The sequence below is a fragment of the Paramisgurnus dabryanus genome, chromosome 2 (assembly GCF_030506205.2).
Source record: "Paramisgurnus dabryanus chromosome 2, PD_genome_1.1, whole genome shotgun sequence".
In the NCBI taxonomy this organism is placed as follows: domain Eukaryota; kingdom Metazoa; phylum Chordata; class Actinopteri; order Cypriniformes; family Cobitidae; genus Paramisgurnus; species Paramisgurnus dabryanus.
This window is the reverse complement of record NC_133338.1, coordinates 41,800,019-41,822,773: the sequence shown is the minus strand read 5'-3', so window position 1 is coordinate 41,822,773 and position 22,755 is coordinate 41,800,019. Positions and strand designations below refer to the sequence as shown.

General features: G+C 37.0%; 2 protein-coding genes across 6 annotated transcripts in view; one reads left to right on the top strand and one right to left on the bottom strand.

The window, feature by feature from the left end:
* tcf12 (transcription factor 12) overlaps nt 1-4,491 on the bottom strand; it is a 102,839-nt gene extending 98,348 nt beyond the window's left edge. For 2 of the 4 annotated variants that reach the window (XM_065289128.2, XM_065289129.2), the window contains exons 1-3: nt 4,302-4,491; nt 3,328-3,420; nt 2,885-2,957 (exon numbers count right to left, since the gene is read on the bottom strand). In XM_065289128.2, coding sequence (XP_065145200.1) covers nt 2,885-2,957; nt 3,328-3,399 — 145 coding nt within the window. In that variant the 5' untranslated portion in view covers nt 3,400-3,420; nt 4,302-4,491. The remainder of the gene's footprint in view (nt 1-2,884; nt 2,958-3,327; nt 3,421-4,301) is intronic. The other 2 variants (XM_065289131.2, XM_065289130.2) reach the window with 2 other exon arrangements.
* Nucleotides 4,492-6,072: 1,581 nt separating this feature from the next.
* Nucleotides 6,073-22,335, top strand: znf280d (zinc finger protein 280D). Of its 2 annotated transcripts, none has more exons than XM_065289136.1 (18): nt 6,073-6,188; nt 6,832-6,991; nt 7,081-7,298; nt 7,484-7,586; nt 7,694-7,942; nt 11,311-11,373; nt 11,474-11,553; nt 11,662-11,897; nt 13,914-14,071; nt 14,422-14,522; nt 14,596-14,742; nt 18,225-18,359; nt 18,442-18,656; nt 18,728-18,868; nt 18,956-19,018; nt 19,116-19,234; nt 19,331-19,358; nt 21,279-22,335. In XM_065289136.1, exons 2-18 carry the CDS (start codon nt 6,832-6,834, stop codon nt 21,721-21,723), a joined length of 2,661 nt encoding a protein of 886 aa, XP_065145208.1. In that variant the 5' UTR covers nt 6,073-6,188; the 3' UTR covers nt 21,724-22,335. The 2 variants fall into 2 exon arrangements, with proteins under 2 accessions (XP_065145208.1, XP_065145207.1); XM_065289135.1 differs by having other exon boundaries at nt 7,691-7,942.
* Nucleotides 22,336-22,755: the final 420 nt, after the last annotated feature.

The window sequence follows — 22,755 nt, the reverse complement described above, 5'->3', positions numbered from 1 at the left end:
CATGCCAAATAACCTGCCTTCTAAAGGCCTTGATCGCTATGGCAACGGTATGATCTTCCATAACCAAACCATGAGTTGACCTGCGATACATACACAAGACGTCCAAAAAAACTCCCAGATTTCTACCTGCCGTGCCATCAGCAGCCTGCCAGAGGAAGCCACCGCTCTGACGACATCACATGCGCAATGTGGCCAACGGTTCAGAGAGCTAGCAGCAGGTTAGCTAAAAATAATCAGACTTGTGACCAAAAAAAGGGTTTTTTATGTCCAATAACGTATTTTTGGACAGTGTAATGAAGAGAAATGAATACTCTTCAACAGCTAACAGCTTATATACTTGTTTTTTTAAAGCATAATTTCATATATATGTTAAACCTAGAACACTTTGTACTTCCAGTTAAACCCAACAAACTCAGTTTAAGAATGAATGCTTTTTAAAGTCTATGGGTGGATTAAAATAGAGAAAAAGAGATATGAATGTAGAAACATCAGAAACAGAAGCTGCCTAAGGGAATCTCAAGAGACGATGGCTTCCGGAGAAACAAAACAGGTTCGTTTCTTTACCAGAAACTACTAAAAGCCACAGTTTGGTGGTTATAAATGCTGCAAGTATTTGAAATAATAATCCATTTGAAACAAACGCATGTTTAAATGGGAGAGACTTAGTGATTGTTTCAAACTAAAAAAAAAAAAAAAACTAGCAAATCCGGTGAGCAGCCTTTGAAGATAAGCTGTGCTCAAGTGATGTTTTGTCACCTTTAATATCTTCATTATACAGCAGGGGAGTTTTATTTCCCTACTTTGAAATTATCACAATATTTGAGGCTTTTCTGAGTTCAGAGACTTTTTACAGAGAGGGATACTTGAACAGAATAAAACTGTGAATGCTAATTATTCAGACTCTTTTCCTCTCATTAATAATTAATCAGAAGATAAAGCCTAATCCACAGACAATAAGGACAGTGATGACTGAAGTATACTCTCAGCTTACACTCTGAGAAAGTCTTCAGATACAAGTTCAAAAGAAGCCAAACTCTCGCCTGCTTTGTGGCTGAAGAAATAAAATCTAGGAAAAAAATCAAAATTTTCAATCAGCAGCATACTGTAAATAGTAGGGAAATTAATTTGTGATGGACAGTTAATGTGTCATAAATATCATACATGATATGACTTAAAATAAATTAAACTCATTTACAATTTCCTCATGCATAAAGAGTAGCTGGGTGTGGTTTAACCGAGCAAGAGTCCTATTGCACTAAACTATTGTTTTTAACGCATCTTGGTGGGTCCGTTTAAACAGCTTTTTCTAAGCAAATGACATTTATCTTTGCACATTGCTGCATGCCTGTATTACACAGCAGCTACTAAATGAGGAATAACAGTGTTGCAGACAACAAAAGCGAATTTTGTTATCAGACAGGTGATACATGCCTCACTGAGCTGTGGATAAAACAGAGGGCATATTCCCTTTCCCACACAAGGACTGCTTTACACAAAGGTAACAGATTATGAGAAAACATGACAAAACATATTAGCGCCGACCCCTTTATACAACCAAATTATACTTTTATGCATATTTTCTATTATTAAGAATCAATATTCTTTCTATTAACATAGAGCTCCTGATGGTCTAGTGTGGGAATCAGATAGTACCAAGTCCCTTTGCTATGTAGGTCACTTGATAATCAGAAATGCCAAGCTATATTGAATTATAGAGCATAGAATACAGCAAAATGCCTTTTTGGCACAATCTTGAATCTAGACACACATTCATCTCAGATGGTAATTCAAAACCTGCCCAACAGCGTTTGCGAAGCATCCTGAAAATACTGTTGTTTTGATTAAGTTTAAAGCAACAATCAAAGGCTGTTTTTCTAATATTTGTCAAACCTTCCATCACAGACAATCAAAGGAAACAACTGATTCCAAGATCATGTTCATAAACTTCTTACAAAACACAGAAAATGTTTGAAGTCTGCGCTGCTATTCAGTAATTCACTAAAGTGTGCCCTCTAGATAGAAGCTGAGTGCAACAAGAGCTCTGTATTGTTACTTTAAAGAAAACATGCATTGAGAAAGAATAATGCTTGATTGTTTTCTACTTTTACAGGCAGATCAGACAATGGTCACACTTTACAAGCAATGTGCTGCCAGTTTACCTATGACAGGATTCACATATAAACAGGAAATTCATCACATGTATCCAAACCTATAGTGCAAACACCTAGTCAACTTGTAACTACAGACAACAACATCAGACAGCTCCTCTAAGTAGTCTATCTTTAAAATCATCATAAAAAGTGAAATATGAAAAATAGAAAATATAACACCAAATGGATAGTGTTTAAGGGATAGTTCATCCAAAAATGAAAAATCTGTCATCATTTACTTAACCTTAAGTTGTTTCAAATTTCTTTGTTCTGCTAAACACAAATAAAGATATTTTGAAGAATGTTTGTAACAATTATATCTGGGGCACCATTGACTTTTAGAGTAGAACAAAAGTATACTATGGAAGTCAGTGGTGCCCCAGATCTGTTTGGTTATTAAAATTTTTCAAAATATTTCCATTTGTGTTCATTAGAACAAAAACATTTATAAAGTGACAGAATTTGTTTTTTTCGGTGAACAATCCCTTTAAGTCCCAGCAATGATTTTGACAACAGTGATGCTTTTCAGTAGTTTGTATTTAAAACACTTCTTGCTCAGTGTTATTAAAGAAGGCATAAGTGCCTCACACATTAGGTTCTCCTTATTAACTAGCATTATTAGTTCTTATTAATTAGCATAACCAACAACGATCAGACTTCAATGGCAATCAAAATAAGGTGGTCAGTGAAAGGAAGGCAATCTTTCATCAAAGGATTTCCAGAGGAAGTCCTACCTGATGCACTGAACTGGCTGCTTCCTAGAGTCGTCGGTCTGTTTTTCCCACTGTTTACAGGTGGAGAAAACATCTACAGGAAAACCCACAAACGTTTAGTTGAAACATGGAAATAAAATAGACATCTCACATCTAATAAATACAAAGTAGCCTATTTATTAAAACTAAGACTTTTCAGATTTATTTTAATTGAGAAATGTAATAAATACAGTTTGTTTTTATATTGTATTCAAAAACAAATATTTATATGCATATTGGTCAAGTGTATAGATTTCACATTTATACGAGTAGTATCATATAAAAGCATAATTTTGTAAAATAATTAAACATTTAAAAAACATTTATAGTAATAATAAATGTAATAGGTGTGAGTGACATAACAAATGACAACAGTTGAAGGAGTCTTTAAAGGTAAGATGAAGTAAAATTGATAGGTCTCTTACCGCGCTAAAATCCAGCAAATCACTCAGCTCCTTATCCGTCCCGATAGCGGCAATCCGCTGCTGAGGGTTCATCCTTGCGATCCTTTACTAAATCTACAAAACACAAACATCATTCCCCTCAATCTGAGAACCTGATGTGTGCTATAGCTTTATGCTAGCCAACACAGCTTATGCAAATGACATCTGTAAACATCCGCAGTTTGACATTTGCTAAACATTTCCATCTGCAGTCTGTAGCGTAACTTTTTGCTCTCCCAACACCTTTATACAACAAGGACAACCTAAGGATTTTGTTGTCTTTGATGAAAACCTAATTGTTACCCATTAAAACAGTAACGAATAACCCCAAATCCTGACAGAATGCCTAAAGACCTCCTCTCCCAACCTAATGGGCAGCATTGGACAAGGTTACAGCATTTCTGTAAATATTGGCAATTGCATAAGTGACAGTAAAATTAGTTTTTTTTATTTTTGGCCTAATAGGTGTTGGGATGACCGAACGTGGACATGTTGAGAAAGACGCTGTGCTCGATGGTGTCACACACATGGACCCGCAGCATCATTTTTCAACTGCATGTGTTTGATTCCTCAATGCGCCAATGATACAATGTTTCAAAAGTCAAGATGAGCTCACAATGAACACACGCGCTGTCAAAACACCTGACACGCCGCACTTTTGTTGTTACATTACACGAGAATGGTTACTTTGCAAACATGCTGCTTTCGTCGTTTGATAATTGTCAGTTACCCTGCTGACAATAAAGGTGCGAATTTTACTAACGTTTAGGCAGAATCGACCACGAACACTGACATAATAAACACCTGAACACAAAGACTAAATAAAGCGCCATCAAACGAAAGTGTTTAAGCGAATGCCAACCGCTCGCGCTCCAAAATCGGCTCCCGTCTTTTCTTCTATCCCAACTTCTTTCACCCAGTCCGAAACCTCTCACAAACTCTCTGCAATATTTTACCTCTGCCGTATTAAATCCAACTAGGGCGATCTGGTGTGCCAATGACAGCGTGGGTTTCCTTGTTTCGCGTTTGAAGGATAATAAAATCGTTATCTTTTGCGACTGTATTTTGCAAATATCCACTATGTAACTTGTGAGTTTCCCTTAGGCAGACATTTTTGCTTGGCGATAACCAAAGCACAGAGATGACGTTTAAAATTGTGTCCTTCCGCTAGCGCTCCTACACTTGACTGTTCCACGATCGTGCGGATGAATACCTTGTGTGGCAAATCATGAAGCCTGACACACAAGCTTGCTAGGGAGGAAAGGACCACTGGAGCACCTCCTAAAATCAGTTTGGTTTACCTCCCAAATCCCCCACTCAAGTGTGTATTTTTCGTTTGTAAGGCAAAAGAAAGATATTTTTAGGAAAACAAATGAAGCAACTTATACATAGTTTAATACATTGCTGATACTTTCCACAAACTATGTCGAAATTTTGTTTTATGGACAGTGATATACCATTCTAGCTTTCAGTCTAGACCTAACCTTAATTATCACAAATAGACATTCGTTTATTGTGTCATTTTCTATTGTAATAATATGGCAGTTGCTATTATTATTTTATTACTATAGGCATAAGCTTTAAAAGATTTAAAGATTTATATAAGATTTAAAATGTATTACATAAATCGATGATAGAGTAATTTTAGCAAACTACGTGACAAAAAGTTATGCATGTAACTTATATAACTATATGCATAACTGTAATAATGCATTTCTTGCATCCTAAACGTGTGTTTAGTACCTTTAGTTTTATTATTATAATTTGATATCTCTGTATTCTGTAATTATGTGTCTTTGTTTTGAAGACGATTAAATGGGAGCTGTCAACGCTTCAACACATTGCAGAGGATCTACTTTTTTCATCCGCTACCGTTGGCACAAAGAGCGATATCACTTTCATTGACAAAAATACAACAGACACACAGGACAACCCAAATTTTAAAGTGCTTTTGAAAGACAGATTAATGTTTTATAGTGCTGCTTACATATGTAAGAGAAGACTGAACTTGAGGATTTGTGCAAATGGAGAAGCAGCCTGGGTTGTCAATATATTTAGAATCAGAAGTAACAATGAAAAAAGTACGTGTATGGGCTGCACGAAAACATTCAATATTTTTACGATTATTCTTTTACAATTTAATAGGTCTAATAGTTCTGCCTTATGAAAATAGTAAACACAAAATCGTACGATATATGCCATAAGTGGTCTAAAGTTGCCTACATTCACATTTAACTTGAAAAATATAGAGAAGGATACGCTCTATAATAAATTGTTTTATTTTTATAGGACACATTGCCACATTGAAAAATACCTAACCCTTCACAAAACTCATAGTGCCACCTGTTGGTCAAAATAAACAGTTAATTAAGTCTATCAGTGCCCAAACAAAAAGTTGTCACATGCCTGTTTATATTAGATTATAACAGGATAATACAATGAAATTGTTATGTTTTCAGTTCACACTGCTTCACCAATGTTATTCAAGTAGATGCTTTTAGGATATCATTGCAGAGATATATATCTAGATAGATTTTTTTGATGAAGTTTCCTATTAATTTAAGTCCTATTGATAGAATGATGTTTTCACTGTGTTTGTTTTGCAGTGGCTGATTTGTAAATGTATTACTTATATTATTTATTGTTCATTTCAAGTTCTACATTTTTAGTGTAATGAAAAACTAAGATCTTGCAGAGGTGTAAAGTCTTGAATTTTTAGGACATTGGAGATGGTCTTAACAATAGCCCCTCTTTTTTCCCATGAGCCACCGCGCTCTTCATGCCGCCGTGAGTGCATCTGAATCACACTGATGTTGTTTGTAAATAATCCAAGATTTTAAAAGGTAAGGCCAAATTTTATCCCCACATTTGCACGTTTTATAACACAACTAAACCACCGAACATTTACAGCTTGCTTTCCGGCTTCGTTTCGAAGCTTCTTACTAGTTTCTGTGATTTTAGCCTGTTAGCAGCTAGACATAAAAGCAGACCTCCTAAAGGATTTCTTAATATCATGCTAAATAGAGAGCATATGCATGAACGTTTTATATGATTTAACATTAATGTGCGTCTCACCTAACTGCAATTTGATGTTTAGTAACAAAAGATTTCCGTGATAACGCGGTGTATCTGCATTAGCATGTTAGCCAGCATGTTAGCCAGCCTGTGCCCGCAGTAAGAGTAGCTCATAGTCTCGTGTGCTTCAGATGGTTTACTGAGTTCGCTTCAAAATGGTTTGCTTAACGTTACAAACTTTACACACTAACTAGCCTGCATCTGTATCATCTCCAGTGTGCAGCAAAGATCATTTGAAGAGTTCAGGAGATTTTATATTGCACTTTTTATTTCCTCAATCACAGTCTCTTGGTGGTTTAATTGTTTGTTTAGGCCCAGTTTATGGTGAACTGTCTTGAAGTCATTTGTATGGAAATTATTTGGTTACATCTGCCACAAAACATTTTAACACTGATATCTTCATATTACCAGATGTCTGAGCTGTTTATGGAGTGTGAGGAGGAGGAGTTGGAGCCATGGCAAAAGGCAATACCTGAAATTAATCTGATTGATGATGATGATGAAGATGATGATGAACCAATATTTGTTGGTGAAATCTGTAGCTCTAAGCCTACAGTCAACACAAAGCCGAGTATGACTTTATTTGCACATAATCAATTAATTTGTGTTTACCGCAATCTGGATGTTAATTATTGTGTTTCTGATTCTTGTGAAAATCAGGGGTTGGTAACCAGCAGAACCAGCGTAATGTTACGGTTCAAAAGCCCCCAACGTTGGTGTCGCCACAAAAGACTCTACAGACCCAATTGAACTCTGCTAGGGTTGCTTCAGCTCCTACCATCATGGTCAGAGGTCCAGCCCCATCAGGAGGCAACCCTGTTCTTATACCGATCAACCCTTCTCAAACAGCCCCTCAACCGATCATTATTAACAATCAGGTATCTTTACTATGCAAGTTTATCTAAAACTGCGTGCTATTTAACCTTGCCAAATAAATATTTACAATAAAGCACAAAAAGGTTCTGTTTGTTTTATATTAGTAGTAAATACTGAGGGAGTTTTTGGAGGCCGAATTGTTTTACCCTGGAATTAAATCTCTATTAAATTGTATTTGCTTTATCAGGGTTATATTGTAGCATCACCTCAGAATCTTAACAGCAACGCTTCATTCATCAGCTCTGTGGGGTCACAGTATCCAGTGGGAACAGCCATCGCTGTTGTTCCAGGTACCACATGCTTTGTTAACTGATAATATGCCAGTTTTAATACTAAAACTGTAGTTATTGACTTTTTATTTGGGTTTGGATTTCTTACATTGTTGTTTCCTGAGCAGCAGGTCAGCAGATAGTACCGCAGATCAGTGCAGTTCCACAGCCAGGGGTCATTCACAGGCCTCAGGTGCAGCTCATTCAGGACAATGTGGTGACCTTGTCCAATGTACAGGCTCCTGCTGTCATTTCTCAGCAGTCCCACGCCACTCCAGACCAGCGCCCCGTGCAGGTCTCGCAAAACAAAGTGGGCTTAATTCCAGCAAGCATAGCCAAGCAGAAAACCACATCACCACAATCTATGAACAACAGAGGTGTGTATGTTTTTATTGCATTGGTCTTATCAGTTTATCCACTAGCCTACGATTGAAAGCAACACAAAAAAAATCCAAATCTTCTTATCTAGATTAGTTATTTACCAGCATAAATGTGAGAGGTAATTTCAGTTTGTTTGTTGTCCTCTAGTTTTTAAGCATTACGCTTGTCATGTCACCTGTTAGCATTTATCTTAAAGCATCTGTCACGTGTTAAGTCATTTATGTTTTATTCTTTATACTAAATCACACAAAATGAACAACTTAAACTGCTAGTTTTAATATTGTTTAAAAAGTAATCCATAGAAGTTTGGCATTTACGCATTTGGCAGATGCTTTATCCAAAGTGACTTGCAGTGCATTACAAGGTATATGTTTTTAATCAGTATGTGTGTTCCTTGGGTTTGAACCACTGATCTATATAAATGACTGGATTGCGCATAGAACGCTTAACGTAACAGCGTGAGGTGAAGCCAGCGCAGAGTTCGAGCGGCCATCTTGGTATCCCCAATCGGCAGAGGGTGTCATTGACTTCTATTCAAAATCATCATCTAAATTTACCCCCTTTACAGCGTATCAGTCACACAATATACATTTTTAGGATATGTTTGCGTAAATTACTTGTTAATTCTGGTGTTATTTGCAATTTTTATGTTTGAATCGGCAAGATAATGGTTTTATAAAAAAACTTTAAGGTGAGTGCGTCTGCTGCATTCTGTTAATGACACGGGTATAAATAAAGTTTTTTTTTTTTTGACATTCAGCTACACGGTCAGCGTCATTTCTCTATTATAAGTTTAGGTAACTTGTAAGTTTAGATAACATAATTACAAAACCAGCTAATTATTGCATGCACATACAGTACAATGCATGATTATTTATTTAGATTTCAGAATGAGCACGTTTGTCGTTAATACTAAATATGCTGCGGTCGGCCGCTCATCTGATACTGTAATGAAGATGAATGTATAATAACTGATTAAAAAGCAAAATGTACAACTTTCATTAAATAACTATGTACATGCTTAGGAAGTTTTGCGTTGTAATAATGTACGGGGTAACTTCAGATATAAAAATGAAGACTTGTAAAGTGATGTTTTATCATTAAAATCTGATTACGTCCATTGATTTAATAGAACGTTTGGGTATACCAACATGGCGGCGCGGTGGCTTCACAATCGTGACGGCATGCACAATCCAGTCATTTATATAGATCAGTGGTTTGAACCCATGACCTGTTGCACTGCTAAAGCAAATTGGTGACTTTCATGGCTTTTTCACACTCGTTAAAACTACCAGATTTACTTTTCATCAAAAGTAAAATGATTTGTTTTAAACATGACATTTTTGGATGATTGAGGTGGTATTGTTAAAAAAAAAAAAAAAACTTGCAGCGGTTAAAATCTCATTTACTACTGATACCATATTGCCTCTACAATTTAAAGGGATAGTTCACCCAAAAATGAAAATTCTGTCATAATTATTTCATCCTCATGTTGTTCTAATCTGTATGAATTTCTTTATATCTGATAAACACAAAGGAAGATATTTTGATAAATGATGGTAAGCACACAGGTGATTGCATCCAATGACTTCCAAAGCAGGAAAAACAAATACGATGCTTACCATCATTTATCAGAATTTATACCACAGGCTTGTTGAATGATTTATTCTGATGAAAATAATGCACACCCACTTCGCTTTTCGTTGTGCCCACTGATCTATATAAATGACTGGATTGCAACACCCAATTTCGATGCCGCTGTGCATTTAAAAGCAATAGAATATTATGTTTACTTTACAATTTACTTAAAATTGTTCAGAGAAATAACGCTGATTGTGTACCTTAATGTCATTAACAGAATGCAGCAGACACAGTCACATGAACGTTTTCTATAAATCCTTATCCTGCACGATTAAAACATAAACATAGCAAATAACATCAGAATTAACAATTAATTTATGTACACATATCCTGCAACTTACCGTATTTTCCGAACTATAAGTCACACTTTTTCATAGTTTGGCTAGTCCTGTGACTTCTAGTCAGGCACGACTTATGAATCAGTATGAATTAATTTTGACATATATAAACCATGAGACAACATACTGTCTACAGCTGTGAGAGTCCGCTATATGCTGCTTCTGTATTTATGTAGTATAACGAATTCAGTGATGTGGAATGACGAGGCTGCGAACTTGATGCTCATTGGCTTGATCTGTTAATTTAGCCTATTCAACTTTCCAGGTATGTTCTGTGTGCTATTGTGTATCGTGTAAATAACTGATAAGGTTATGTTAACGTACGGACGTCGATTCAGCCTGTTGTTCTGTGTGCTATAGTTTAGTTGAATAACTTGCCTTTCCAGATTAATATAGTTATAGTCCGGAAAATACGGTAATCTTGTGTGGCTGATACGCTGTAAAGTGGGTGAATTTACATCATGATCTTGAATGTGAGTCAATGACGCCCTCTGCTGGTTGGCAATACCAAGATGGCGGCTCGAACTCTGTGATGCCTTCACCTCTCCCTGATACGTTAAGCGTTCTATGCGCAATCCAGGCATCAGTGGTTGTGCTCATGCCATGTTACCACCCTATTTTCTAATAATTCAACGGCCCGTTGTCAATTATTCCCCACATCTTCATCATCATTTATCACAGTACTTCTATAATATTACTTTTTCTACTTTGGAAGTCAATGGTTACAATCAGCTATGTGCATGCTAAATATCTTTTTTGTGTTTATCAAAATAAAAAACTCATACAGGTGCTAGAACAACATGAGTAAATGATGACAGTATTTTTATTTTTGGGTGAACTATCCCTTTAAAGTGTAACTAAACCTCTGGTCGGAGCCTGCCTGACTCCACCCACTGGCAATTTGAAAAATGCAAGAAAAGTGGGCAGATCCCAAGGAGATAGAGGGGACGAACTAAGTGTGTGGTGAGATCGTAACAAGGGCATGGTGATCTTGAACCTGCTTACGTCACGAGTCATTTTTTGGACCTACCATCCAATAGGAAAATTAAACTGCAGTAGCCACCGTTCAACCTGAAGAGGGCAGGACTTAGACGTTTAGACACCATATATTGTAGTATTGAAACACTTTAAATCCAAATATCAAAAAACTTAATAAAATCAATGAACAGCACTAATAAAGCCCCATTCTTACAGATCATTAACAAAAAAAAAGTTGGTTTAGGGTTTAGTTACGCTTTAAGCTACACTATAATAAAAATCTCTTATCGGGTTTTGATTTCCAAAGGCCCCTTTTGGCTTTCCTGAAAGAGAGAGATGACTTATTAAATTTTTTATTCGTAAGTTTCTGTCTTTGAAAAGACATGTTTCATTTTTTTGACCCACAGATAATGGCACTGTGAAAACTGACACAAACAACAGCGTGTCCAAAAAAGGAAAGGTTGACATGGGTAAGTGTTTGTCAGTTATGCATTATCGAATTACCAGTAAACAGGAAGATATGCTCATTTTGCTCATCTTTGTTTTTTTGTTGATCATTGACAATTATAGAGACGCAGTTTCCCTTCAAAAAGAAATGCCCAAAGTGTCCGAATATGTTTGGGGTTCAGCAATTAAAAATACATATGAAGGTTTGGATGTTTCCTTTTGTTGAAGTATTTTTAGATAAGTTCATGACAGATAAGTTCAAAAACCTTAATGTTGAGATGTTATGATGCTCATCTCGCTCATCTTTTTAGGTTTGCTGCCCTGAATTGTTGGACTCTGTGTTTCCTTCAACATCAAAACCTGACAAACAAGCCACAGCTATTATAGCAAAAACAAATGAACTGGACAGAGGCAAACTTATCATGCTGGTTTCAGACTTCTATTATGGGAAATGTGAAGGGGACTTATCTCTGATCCCGAAAACGAAGACCCCCGCCACTACCTTCAAGTGTAACAGCTGTTTAAAATTGCTCAAGAACAATATCAGGTATTCATTAACATGGAAAATACAATGTGTAACACTCCAGACTACAGGTCGTGCACTTTATGTTCTGTGAAATTTTGGTCTGCACAGAAACAACATCCGAAGTGCGCAGCCAAGTAAATGTGCAGCTTAGAGGGAACATTGCTCATGAGAGCCATTAGCTACAGGAGCCCAGAGATGGAGAGAACATGATTTAGAAAAAGAGACAAGAGAGAATCAGCCATTCTCCGACCCCATCACCCGATTTCCCCCTCAGATGGATGACATTATCAGACCCCCGCTCCCTCTTGGGGCCCCGGATGAATAATGGAGGGTAGTTTGGCTGCTATAAGAACTGTTCTTGTGATTAAATAACTTTACTCAGCCACGGCGTGAGAAAAGCCTCGGTAAGCTTCTTTTAATGGGGAGGAGCGTTCGCCGCGCACCCCAAGTTCTGGCAACGGGGGTCACAGTTCAGCCGCATAAAAATCCCTATTAGGGGAGCTGAGGTTGCAGAACGTGCTGACTGAAAAATGGGCCGCTTCACGTCAGGGCGCCAGTGGCAGACGAGGCAAAGCGGCTAGAGGCAGTCTGAGAATCACATCATTAAACAAAATAAAAAGGGCAGTATAATTGCTGGCATTATAATGCCTATTATGCACAGTTAGAATGTGAACTTTAAGTAGACTGTTTGCTAATTTGTCTCCCCAAAGCCCATGGGAGCACAAGTGCTTCTGGAGTACACACAAACACAGACCCTGAACCTTGTAAAAGGTGACTTTTAACAGGGAGTGCTTGAATTTCTTCTAATTACATTAAACCATACGTACGTTTTATATCATTTTCCCAGAGGACATTGCACATTAGCAACTTTGGCATTTTACTCTTCCTTCAGACGTCTTTGAAGAATTAAGGTTTGTGAGTAGACAGTTCAAGCCACTTCTCATCCCTCTGATTCCCATGTAATTTATAGACGAAGCTGGAGTTTGTTAAAATAGGGCATGAACTTTGGCTGCATCCTCTGAAACGGCATGATTCACGGTGCTCTGGGGAAGCTGCCTGTCTGTTTTTAGTTGCCTTTTGAAGAGCAAAAGGCAACTCCGCTCCTCCGAGAGCAGACACCTTGTAGTGGTTTACCTGTTTGAATGTTATACATCTGTTTGACATTCACTTCCTCGCACATCAAAGGATTTTTGTTTAGTTTTCACATCTTCGTCAGACCGCAGGTGTCTGTTGAGAGAGCCGTTTAAGTCACAGTGTCATTAATGTCACAGGTTGCAGGTGTCCCCAGAGACGTCTTACTCTTACTGTGTATTGTGGTGGTGTCCCAATAGCTGATTTAACTAAACTTTGTTCGGCGGTTATTGTTAGGTCAGACATATCAACTGTTTTTGCTACCGTTTCTTGTTGCATTCACTGATTAATGGCGCTGTTCCATTGCATGGTACCCCATGGGTTGGGTCGGGTCAGCTTACTTTTGGGGGCTTTTCTACTGGGTACAGTGCGTAGTACCGATACCTTTTTTAGTACCACCCCGGTTGGGGTTCCAAGCGAGCTGAGCTGATACTAAAACGTGACGTGGAAACACTGAAGATCACCGATTGAGAAAGTCGTCAATACCAGTGTCATTGCTAAGAGCAAGATTAGCAAGCTAATTGTATAATACCAAATACACAAAATAACATTGTTTTAAGCAATGAAATAGGTGCTCTTTAATATTGACTGGGTAAGGTCATGTTAGAGAAATCAGTGATTAAAATCAAAACCTTGATGCTCTAAATCTCATAATTATTTTGAGACTTTAGCCTGGATTTCACAGATGGGTCACAAATGCAAACTGATCTTACTCCACTTTTTTATAGTAAATTAAATGTAAGTAAAACATGCATGATTAACATGGATAATTCTTTTTATATTTGTGGATCAGATCCATGTAGGATAGTGGCTTGTCAGTTCTTCAGCGTGAAAAGAAGTTCATTGATCTCTTGAGTCCGCCTCACTAACCGACTTCCTTATCCTGCTGTCATCTTTCTCGCTCAGGTTCATGAATCACATGAAGCATCACCTGGAGTTGGAGAAGCAGAACAGTGAGAGCTGGGAAAGTCACACTACATGTCAACACTGTTACCGACAATACTCTACTCCCTTTCAACTCCAGTGTCACATAGAGAGTGCCCACAGTCCCTTTGAGTCCTCCAGTAAGTCAGCAAATCTCTACCAAAATTACAGCACATTTACTGCTTTTTAGTTGATGGGCAATCCTACTGGCTAGTGGCTAACTTCAAAAATAATTTTAGGAAATTGTGCGGCGCCATGTTTCTACAGTAGCCCTAAAGGGGATTTTCTACAGAGAGCAATTTGCACTACGTTGCCTCAGATGATGACATGTTTGTCCTGTGGCGGTTACCATAGCTTCTCTATGCGTTTTGAAAGGGAGGGGTGAGATGTGGACTGAGCCGTTGGTTGCAATTCACAATCTCACCACTAGATGCCGCTAAAAATCTACACGGTGGACCTTTAAATAAAACGTTGTGTTGTCTTTCCTCAGCCAACTGTAAAATATGCGAATTGGCTTTTGAGACTGAACAAGTTCTTCTGGAGCACATGAGGGACAATCACAAACCTGGAGAGATGCCTTATGTCTGTCAGGTAAAGCTGCTGCTTTGCTTAGTATGTTTTTAATTTCATATGCTTGATTCTTACTAGTTTTGTTTTTTTAAAGGTCTGTAACTACAGGTCATCTTTCTTCTCTGATGTGGATACCCATTTCCGCACAGTTCACGAAAACACTAAAGACCTGCTTTGTCCCTTCTGCCTAAAAGTTCTCCGCAGTGGACATATGTTCATGCAACACTACATGAGGCATCAAGTAAGTGTAGAAAAAAATTAGGATTTGCATACTTAAGGGCTCGTTATAGTTGTGCGTAGGTCCACGTCAGCTTTCATTTATACTTTTGCGTGGTTGGCAGTATCCACGTGTGTAACCACAGTAGCAGTGCGACCGTCAATGAAGAAGCAACTTGGCAAGTAAAAAATAAATGCTTGTCAAGTTAACCCACAAGAAACAGCAACTTATTGTGTATGATTTGAGAAGACCAGCAATGATGGAAGTAAATAAAAGTGACTTCTGTTGCAGTTTGAGTTAAATCACTCCTCAACTTGCAGACCTGCCAACCTGTACGCATTTTGCGTAGCAGGTACTCATTTTGACCTCAAAGTACGGTGGTACGATTTGTCACTCTAAACTACGCAAAAACCTGATGACGCCCTTTGCCGCGCGAAGTACTCAAAAGAAGCAACAGAAAAAAGAAAAATATGTCCAATCATAGCACTGGGCTTATCCACCACATAGAAAGTGGGGATGATTGACAAGTCTTATGGCCAATCAGTAACAAGAGTCTGCTATCGATGGAATGTCAACATCCAGCGTGATCTCCTTCCTCCACCCGCAGTTTCTGACCATCTTTTTCAACGGAGAGTCAAGACGTCTGACCCGCTAAGGTAAACTGGTCAGGGTGGATGTGCAAATAATGAAATAATGCCTATGAAGTCGACGGTCGCGCGGGCTCCGTTTCATAACGTGCACTTGACCGCAAGATGCGCTAACATTACTTCTGATTTGTAAATGAGCATCATTTATAATTAAGCGCTTACGAAAAAGTACAATGATTTTACCATGGGGGAGAGCATCCAGTTTTAACGTTAGTCAAATAAAAACGGAAAGTTCTCTCTCAGTGAAGGGAATCCACCTGACATCCGAGTGAAGCGGATTAAATGCGTTCTGAAATAACGCGCTCTTGATGTCAATAAAATAAAACGTCATATACAAACCACATCAAATAAAGTTTTATAAATGGAGAATATCTCGTGTCTTGAGCGCCCACGTGATAGGTGCCTATGCCGTACTGTACTGCACTGTAAACAAAGCTACAATAAATTACAGACAGACATACAGTTAACAGCACTACTGTCACAGTTATGGTTGAATTTAAAGCAGTGTTAACTCTAAAATACTGTCTTAAAGGTATAGTTAACTTAAAACATGTAATTCAGTCATAGTTTACATAACAGAACAGACCATCCAAACATTTATGTTTCTTTATTGTGTGATACCCAAGTTATTTTAAAGAGTGTTGATAACCACAGTGTCTGGTCCCCACTTCATTGTATTTTTTGCTAGTCAGGGAAAAACAAAAAAAAATTTTCTAAATTGTTTTTGTGTGTGTTTCACTCAAGAAAGAAATCATGAAGGTTAGACACAATATGAGGTTGAGTAAATGATAACAGAATGTCATTTGTGGGTTAACCATCTCCCACTATTTAACAGTAATATCACTTTTAACAGTGTTTGTGCAGACATGCTAAACTTTGGAGAATACAGTATTTAACATTAATAATGTTATTAATCACCATGTAAGGCAAATTTAGTTAAACATGATTTTATTCACGTTTATAATTATTTTTAAAGCAGATTATGGCAGGATGGGGAAAAAAGTGCAATGTGCAGCATGTTACCTTGAAAGTTACCAAGAGGTGTGTGTGCGTGCATGTGCGCGTGCATGTGTTAAATTATATGTTAAAAACCCGTGTTCTGTCCTTTCGGCCGATGCTACTGTACTCAAAAAAAATTTCCAAGGTTGGCAGGTCTGAACTTGGCCCATCTTTGTTTTCACCGTCGCAAACGGAAATACATATGAGACAGTTTTTTACCTGACGGGAGGGGTTCTGGTGGACCAATCACGTCGCTTGCGGTCCGCGTAAAACTGACGCGCTTTTTAAAATTTTGCCAGGTGCACGTCAGGCTAAGCACAGGCTACCAGGCTTGTGCACAATTCAGAATTTCAGAATTGCCCTCCATTCAATTCATGAATTGGAAATTGAATTGAATTGAATCCACCCTACCGGAAGTTGAATTGGAATGGCAGGAAGTGGAATTAAATTCATGGCAATTTAAAGAAATTTAATAAAGAAACTCACATACATTCAGTGTTAGGAAAGTTACTTTGGAAAATTGTTTGGCAACCATTTTAAATACTTGGTTAAAGTGAAGCATTTTGGGAAATGAAGTCATGTTCCATCGTGTTGCACAAAATTACAATTACAAAAAAATCTAACTTAATTATTTGTTATGTGACTAGGGTTTTTAACATTAATTTCTGGGGGAAAACATTTTCTGTTAATGTAATCTGTACAAGTAGTCCAAACTAATATAATTTATAGAATATGTTATGAAATCATATCTGACATATACTGTAAAGCTTCATTTTAACACTTCACTTACTGTATAATATGTATATGAATTTCTTTGAATTTCTATTGAATGGCAATTCTGCTTCCTTTAATTCAAATTCGAATTGTAATTCTAGATCCTGTTTTTGACATCAATTCAAATTCAAGAATTGAATTGGAATTCAGGAGTCATTCTCAGTTCAATTCTGAATTGTGCACAAACCTGCAGGCTACGGATAACCTACAGCGTAGAGCTTAAGCACGACTATAAGTCAGGCTTTACTATCTAGATTTACATTTATGCATTTGGCAGATGCTTTTATTTAAAGCCACTTACAGTGGATTCAAGGTGTGCATTCGATCAGTTTGTGTGTTCTCTGGGAAATTGAACCTGTGACCTTGAATCTGAAAGCGCTATGCTCTACCAATTGAGCAACAAGAATACTGCTATAAACCTAAGACTGTATGCTATGTCTTTTTGACATGCTCTTGGACAGGGCTTCATCTGTTTCTTTGTCTATGGATTTGGGACTCGAGACTTTGCTGATATTAAGTCAGCACATTGGCTCTCACTCCAAGGTTGGATTGATTCACTTGTCTGCCGAACACCTTGGTGCAATATATAACAGTCTGACAGTGGCGGCCTACTCTCTTTGCTTTCCCTGGTTATTCCTTAAGGGCTTTTCCCTGGCAACAACAAACCAGACCAACCATGAGTAGGGCAAGAGAGAAAACCTTAAAGTCTGGCTTGTAGTTAAAAACAATAGGGGTGTACATATTGGTGGAATGATTGAATGTTTAGTAAGATAAATGAGATATAGTTGAATGTGACTTGTTTAATGCACTATATGAAGTGCTCCGATGCAAAACCCTCTAAGTGCATCTGACATGTCTTCTCGTAAATAAGCATTTTTATCAGACCCTTAATGGATTCTGCCAACAAAGAGGTATTTCTGAATGGCCTGAGAGTGGGATTAAGCAGATTTAAAGCAAAAGTATGTGATGAATGTACGTCCCGAGAGCATTCCTTTAATATCATTATCCGATTTTTGACTGAGGTGGTCGTTTAGGGGCTTTTGCATCTGAGCCTCTTATATGTACTCTCGTTGTTGTGTTTTCTAGAAAAAGGGGATTCAAAGATGTGGAAAGTGCAGATTAAATTTTCTCACCTACAAAGAGAAAGTGGAACACAAAACAAACTTCCATCGAACTTATAGGAAGCCAAGAAGCCTTGAAGGGTTGCCTCCAGGAACCAAGGTCTGCTTTAAATCGAAAATACTATTAGCATTTAAGTTATATTTACAAATATACATTTGTAAATATAAATTTTGTCTTACAGGTGACGATTCGGGCCTCACTTTTCGGTACGCCTGTGTCTTCTGAAAGTTTGAACAAGGCCTTCGTCATATCCACAAGTCCTGAATCAACCAAACAACAAAACAGATCAACAACAAAGACAACCAAATCAAGCCTCAATGGAGGAAAAGCAAAACAGTCCACAAACCACTTGGTTTTGAGCCGAAGCATTCACAATAATGAGCTTAAACGTTTAAAGTGAGTGTTTCTTATTAGTCACAATGTGTTTTGTTAAGCTGAAGTATATTGACCGATTTTATTCTACACAGACTACCTAGTGGAGTATATAAGTGTGCGGAGTGTCTGGACGCAATTGTGGATCCCTTCGTTCATTACCCTTTATTACTGAAGTGCACCGTATGCAAGTACAGAACAAGCTGCCAGAATGCATTTGGACAGCATATGGTCAGGTAAGGAAAAAGCATAGATGAATTTGCTGTTCTAAACAAAAGTGTTTGGTTGGTTAGATCGACAAACAATGTATTTTTTATCTGCAGGTTTCACAGCAGTACTGCAAAAGCACGATCTGGCAAAGTAAAGAAGCCTCCGCATGGTATTCGGTAAGTTTTGATGTATTATCGTTTAACAGTGATAAATGGTTAGTTTGAAAGTTACTGGACTGTTTTAAGTTAAAGATTTTTCTCTTCTCTGTTTAAGGAGTCTGACTTTGGTGTGTCTCAAGTGTGACTTTTTGGCAGATGCCTCTGGCACTGACCAGATGACTGAACATTTGCTTAACAGGCCGAACCACACCTGCCAGGTCATCTTGGAGCCAGGTATAATTGAAGTCAAGTCATAGCAAAAATTGATGTTTTTGTACTTTTTGTGTTGCAAATTGCCTTACATAGTTTTTCATTTCTGGCTTTTTAAAGTTGCCAATGGAGGATCAGAAGTCGAGAGGTGAGATATCCTTTATTTGTGACCCTATCTATAAAATCCAGGTTAATGTCTCATAATCCGATTATGAGATTCGGAGCATCAAAAATTCTATCTTTGACATGGCCTTACTCAGTCAATATTAAAGATATCAAGGTTATATTTTGAAAGAATGATCATGTAGGATGATTTTATGTAAAAAAAAAAAAAAGTAAATAACAAAAAGTAGTCATTTTGTAATCAGGATTTGCTAGTTTTGTGCTTTGTGTTGATATTGTCTGTTAGGGTTGCTCGTTTGTGGGTTAAATCATAATCACGATTATTTTGGGGAGAAATCATACTCCCTGACTTTTAAAAAATTAATTTATTTAACCTTTTAATAAGTGTTACAAAAGGCTACATGTTTCAAAGCAGTGATCCAGCAGCACACAATTTTTATTTTAATCACACAATAATTGTTTTACCTCGATTATCCTGTTTTTGTAATTGTTTGAATCAAAAGATGAAATTGAAAATCAAAAACAATTAATTGTTAATTAATTAATTAATTAATTGTCTGTCTCATTAAAAAAGCCACAATGCTCTGGTTTTGCTTTTCTTTGCTCTCTTTGCATAGCACATGATGTATTGGCGTACAATGACACCATATGCTTATTTGTATTTTGTTAAATGTAGAGGTTAGGGCTTTGAAAAGGGTGGAAGTAAAAATAGACTGGGAAGTGTGGCTCGCTCGATTGAGACAAATTACCTTTTCTGATGAAATAGGGGTGTGAATGCAGAGCCCCTGACCTATGAATTGTTTGGAAACATCATTTATAGTGTGAAATGATCTCTATTTTTTCATTAGTGTAATTGGGATGCATATTAAGTGGTATTTGAGAAACCTTGCTTAAATTAAGACATGAGTTTTGGCATTAATTAAAGCTGAAGAACACAATCTTATTAATGTGGACCAAAGAGGGGTCCTTATGAGTTACTGTGAGGGGGACGTTGAAAAATATTTGTACTACTTACTGTTTGTTCCGTGACTGTTTTAATCGCAAACCTAAAGACTGGAAATTGTTTTATGTACCATTACTGTAACTAGTGGTCTATCTATATCTATATATATATATATATATATATATATATTTTTTTTTTATTCTATATATATAACTTTTTTTTATTGCTGATTCCAAAATTAAGAACGCTGTATTGCTGATTGGCCGATATAACACAAATGTAATTGCAGAAAAAGACAAACAGAAAAGTGGTGAAACTAAATAAACATTTGTTATGCATAACATTTATTAATATACCCTATTAAAGTACTTAAAACATATTTACAAAACAAAATTAATGTGGATCTGACGTCTCATGGTACTGTTTGAATAAGTATGTTGTTTTGTGTGACACAACATAACGTCATGTTAAAAAGTAAATAATGATTGGTCATTTTACTGTCTGTCAGACTTTGGCTTTACATTAAGTGACACTGAGTGTCTTTACATAAGACACAACAAATTTAAGCAATATAAATTTGTTATTGATAAAATAAAATGAGAAAAAAGTCTTGTCCGATAAATCGGCATCTTATATATATATTATTGTAGTATTATTTGCAGTACATTTTATTTATGCTAATTGAATTAATTACTATGGTTATTTTATTCCGTTATGACAATTACAGATGAAAATAGTGGGAATTACACAAAATAAATTCAAAAGTAACAAAGTAAAACACTTCTGTCATGACGTAACCGTCAGAAATAATGTCAAATTGCAAAAAGGTCCTTATGATCATAAAAACTGGCTTCATTTTCCTAATTTTTTTATCTTTTAGGTATAATGTGGCTGAGGCATGTTTCAGTGATTATGCCCCACATTGCACCTAAATAGTTTATATTAACATTTTATGCATTGTATATCACTTTTTCTTTTTATTATACTTTTCCCATAATTCAGGTCAGTGGAGAACAAAGACGACTCTGAACAACTCCTTTCCCTTAAGAACGATTCTGAGATCATAGCAGATGAGACCGAACCAATTCAAGTCCCTGAAGTACAGTCTATACCAAACAAGGATAACGTACCCACAGAGGATGGGTCACAGGTTCTTGAAACTGACAAATGTGACCCAGATATGTTAAAAGATGAGACCGTTGAGACCACACCCAATGTTTCAACAGAGGAATCGCCCAGGAGCGTCTCCCCTCATTCACCCTCTGAGGCTCCTGTCAGCCCCCTTTGCCCCCTCACTGACGGAGGTGATGTAACTCCCTCTGACTTTATGTGTAACGCCGATGACTCGGAGTCTATGAACACAGACTCACAACTGGAACCTCTCACTCCATCTAAGGCCCTAGAGGATGACCTCACTGAGAACTCAAAAATGGAGATTGATGGGTAACTGTAACCCAACACAAACAAGAATGATGACTTTGGAGCATTGGAAAACTACAAGCAGCAGAGTTTATCTCAGCTTCTCCCCCCTTTTTATAAAAAAGCATTAATAGGAACTTTGTATCTGTATCTGGATCAAGAATGAGATGGAAAGCATATTGTTTGTGTAAAAAGTCTTTACTGTATGAGTCCCATGATACTGTACTTATGTAAAGTTTTAAGACGCAGCCTCTTAACCAGAGATGCAAGGGCAGCATTTATGAATGTTCTTATACGTACAATTATGTTTTTGCCCCACAGTTTTGGTCTTTGATTGGACTCTATAAATGATCATAGTAACCAAAAGTAACCAAATCGGTGCTGATTCAAACACCTCTCTTTACATTTGGTGGTTTAATAGGACAAAGACCAAGCTTATTAGGTTCTCATTGTACTGTACTTTGGAACAATACAAATCCTTATAGTTTGTTTATTATAGTTTTTAGATATTTTTAGTTTGAATGTTTATGTACTACATCAAGCTAGGACCTGAGGATCGTTTCTTCTATTACTTGAGACTGAAAGCAATGTAGAGACTCATTTATTTGTCTTAATCAGAAATAAACTTTTGTAAAGTATGCATTGTTGTTAAATGTTTTGTACTGACAAAAGATGTGTTTATTCACAAAATTAATATCTGGTAAGTAATGTTGTCTCAACCTTTATTCAGTAACCCAGAGGTTTTCAATTTTTTTGGCCATGTTCCCTTCCTTGTTTAGGGTGCATTATTGGCATTTATGATATATGTATGTATTTCATAAAACCTTGCCCCCAGTTTGAGAACCATTAAAATAACCAAAACAATTTAAGGTTTCTAGCGCTTATTCTGTTAAATGGGTCCCTCTTGTGGTGTTATGTTGTACATGTCATAGGGGTCACGGACAGACAGTACACTCCTGGTAAAAACATATAAACGCAATTTATATGTATTTATTTAATTTTACGTTAAAAGTTAAATACATCGTCAGTTAATGAAAATGCTACTAAATAGTGAGGGGAA

Coding starts and splice junctions, on each gene's coding strand:
- znf280d (XM_065289135.1), top strand. CDS start 6,832: ATGTCTGAGCTGTTTATGGAGTGTGAGGAGGAGGAGTTGGAGCCATGG. Junction 7,299..7,483: donor CGATCATTATTAACAATCAG/GTATCTTTACTA, acceptor TTGCTTTATCAG/GGTTATATTGTAGCATCACC. Junction 18,657..18,727: donor AATGAGCTTAAACGTTTAAA/GTGAGTGTTTCT, acceptor TATTCTACACAG/ACTACCTAGTGGAGTATATA.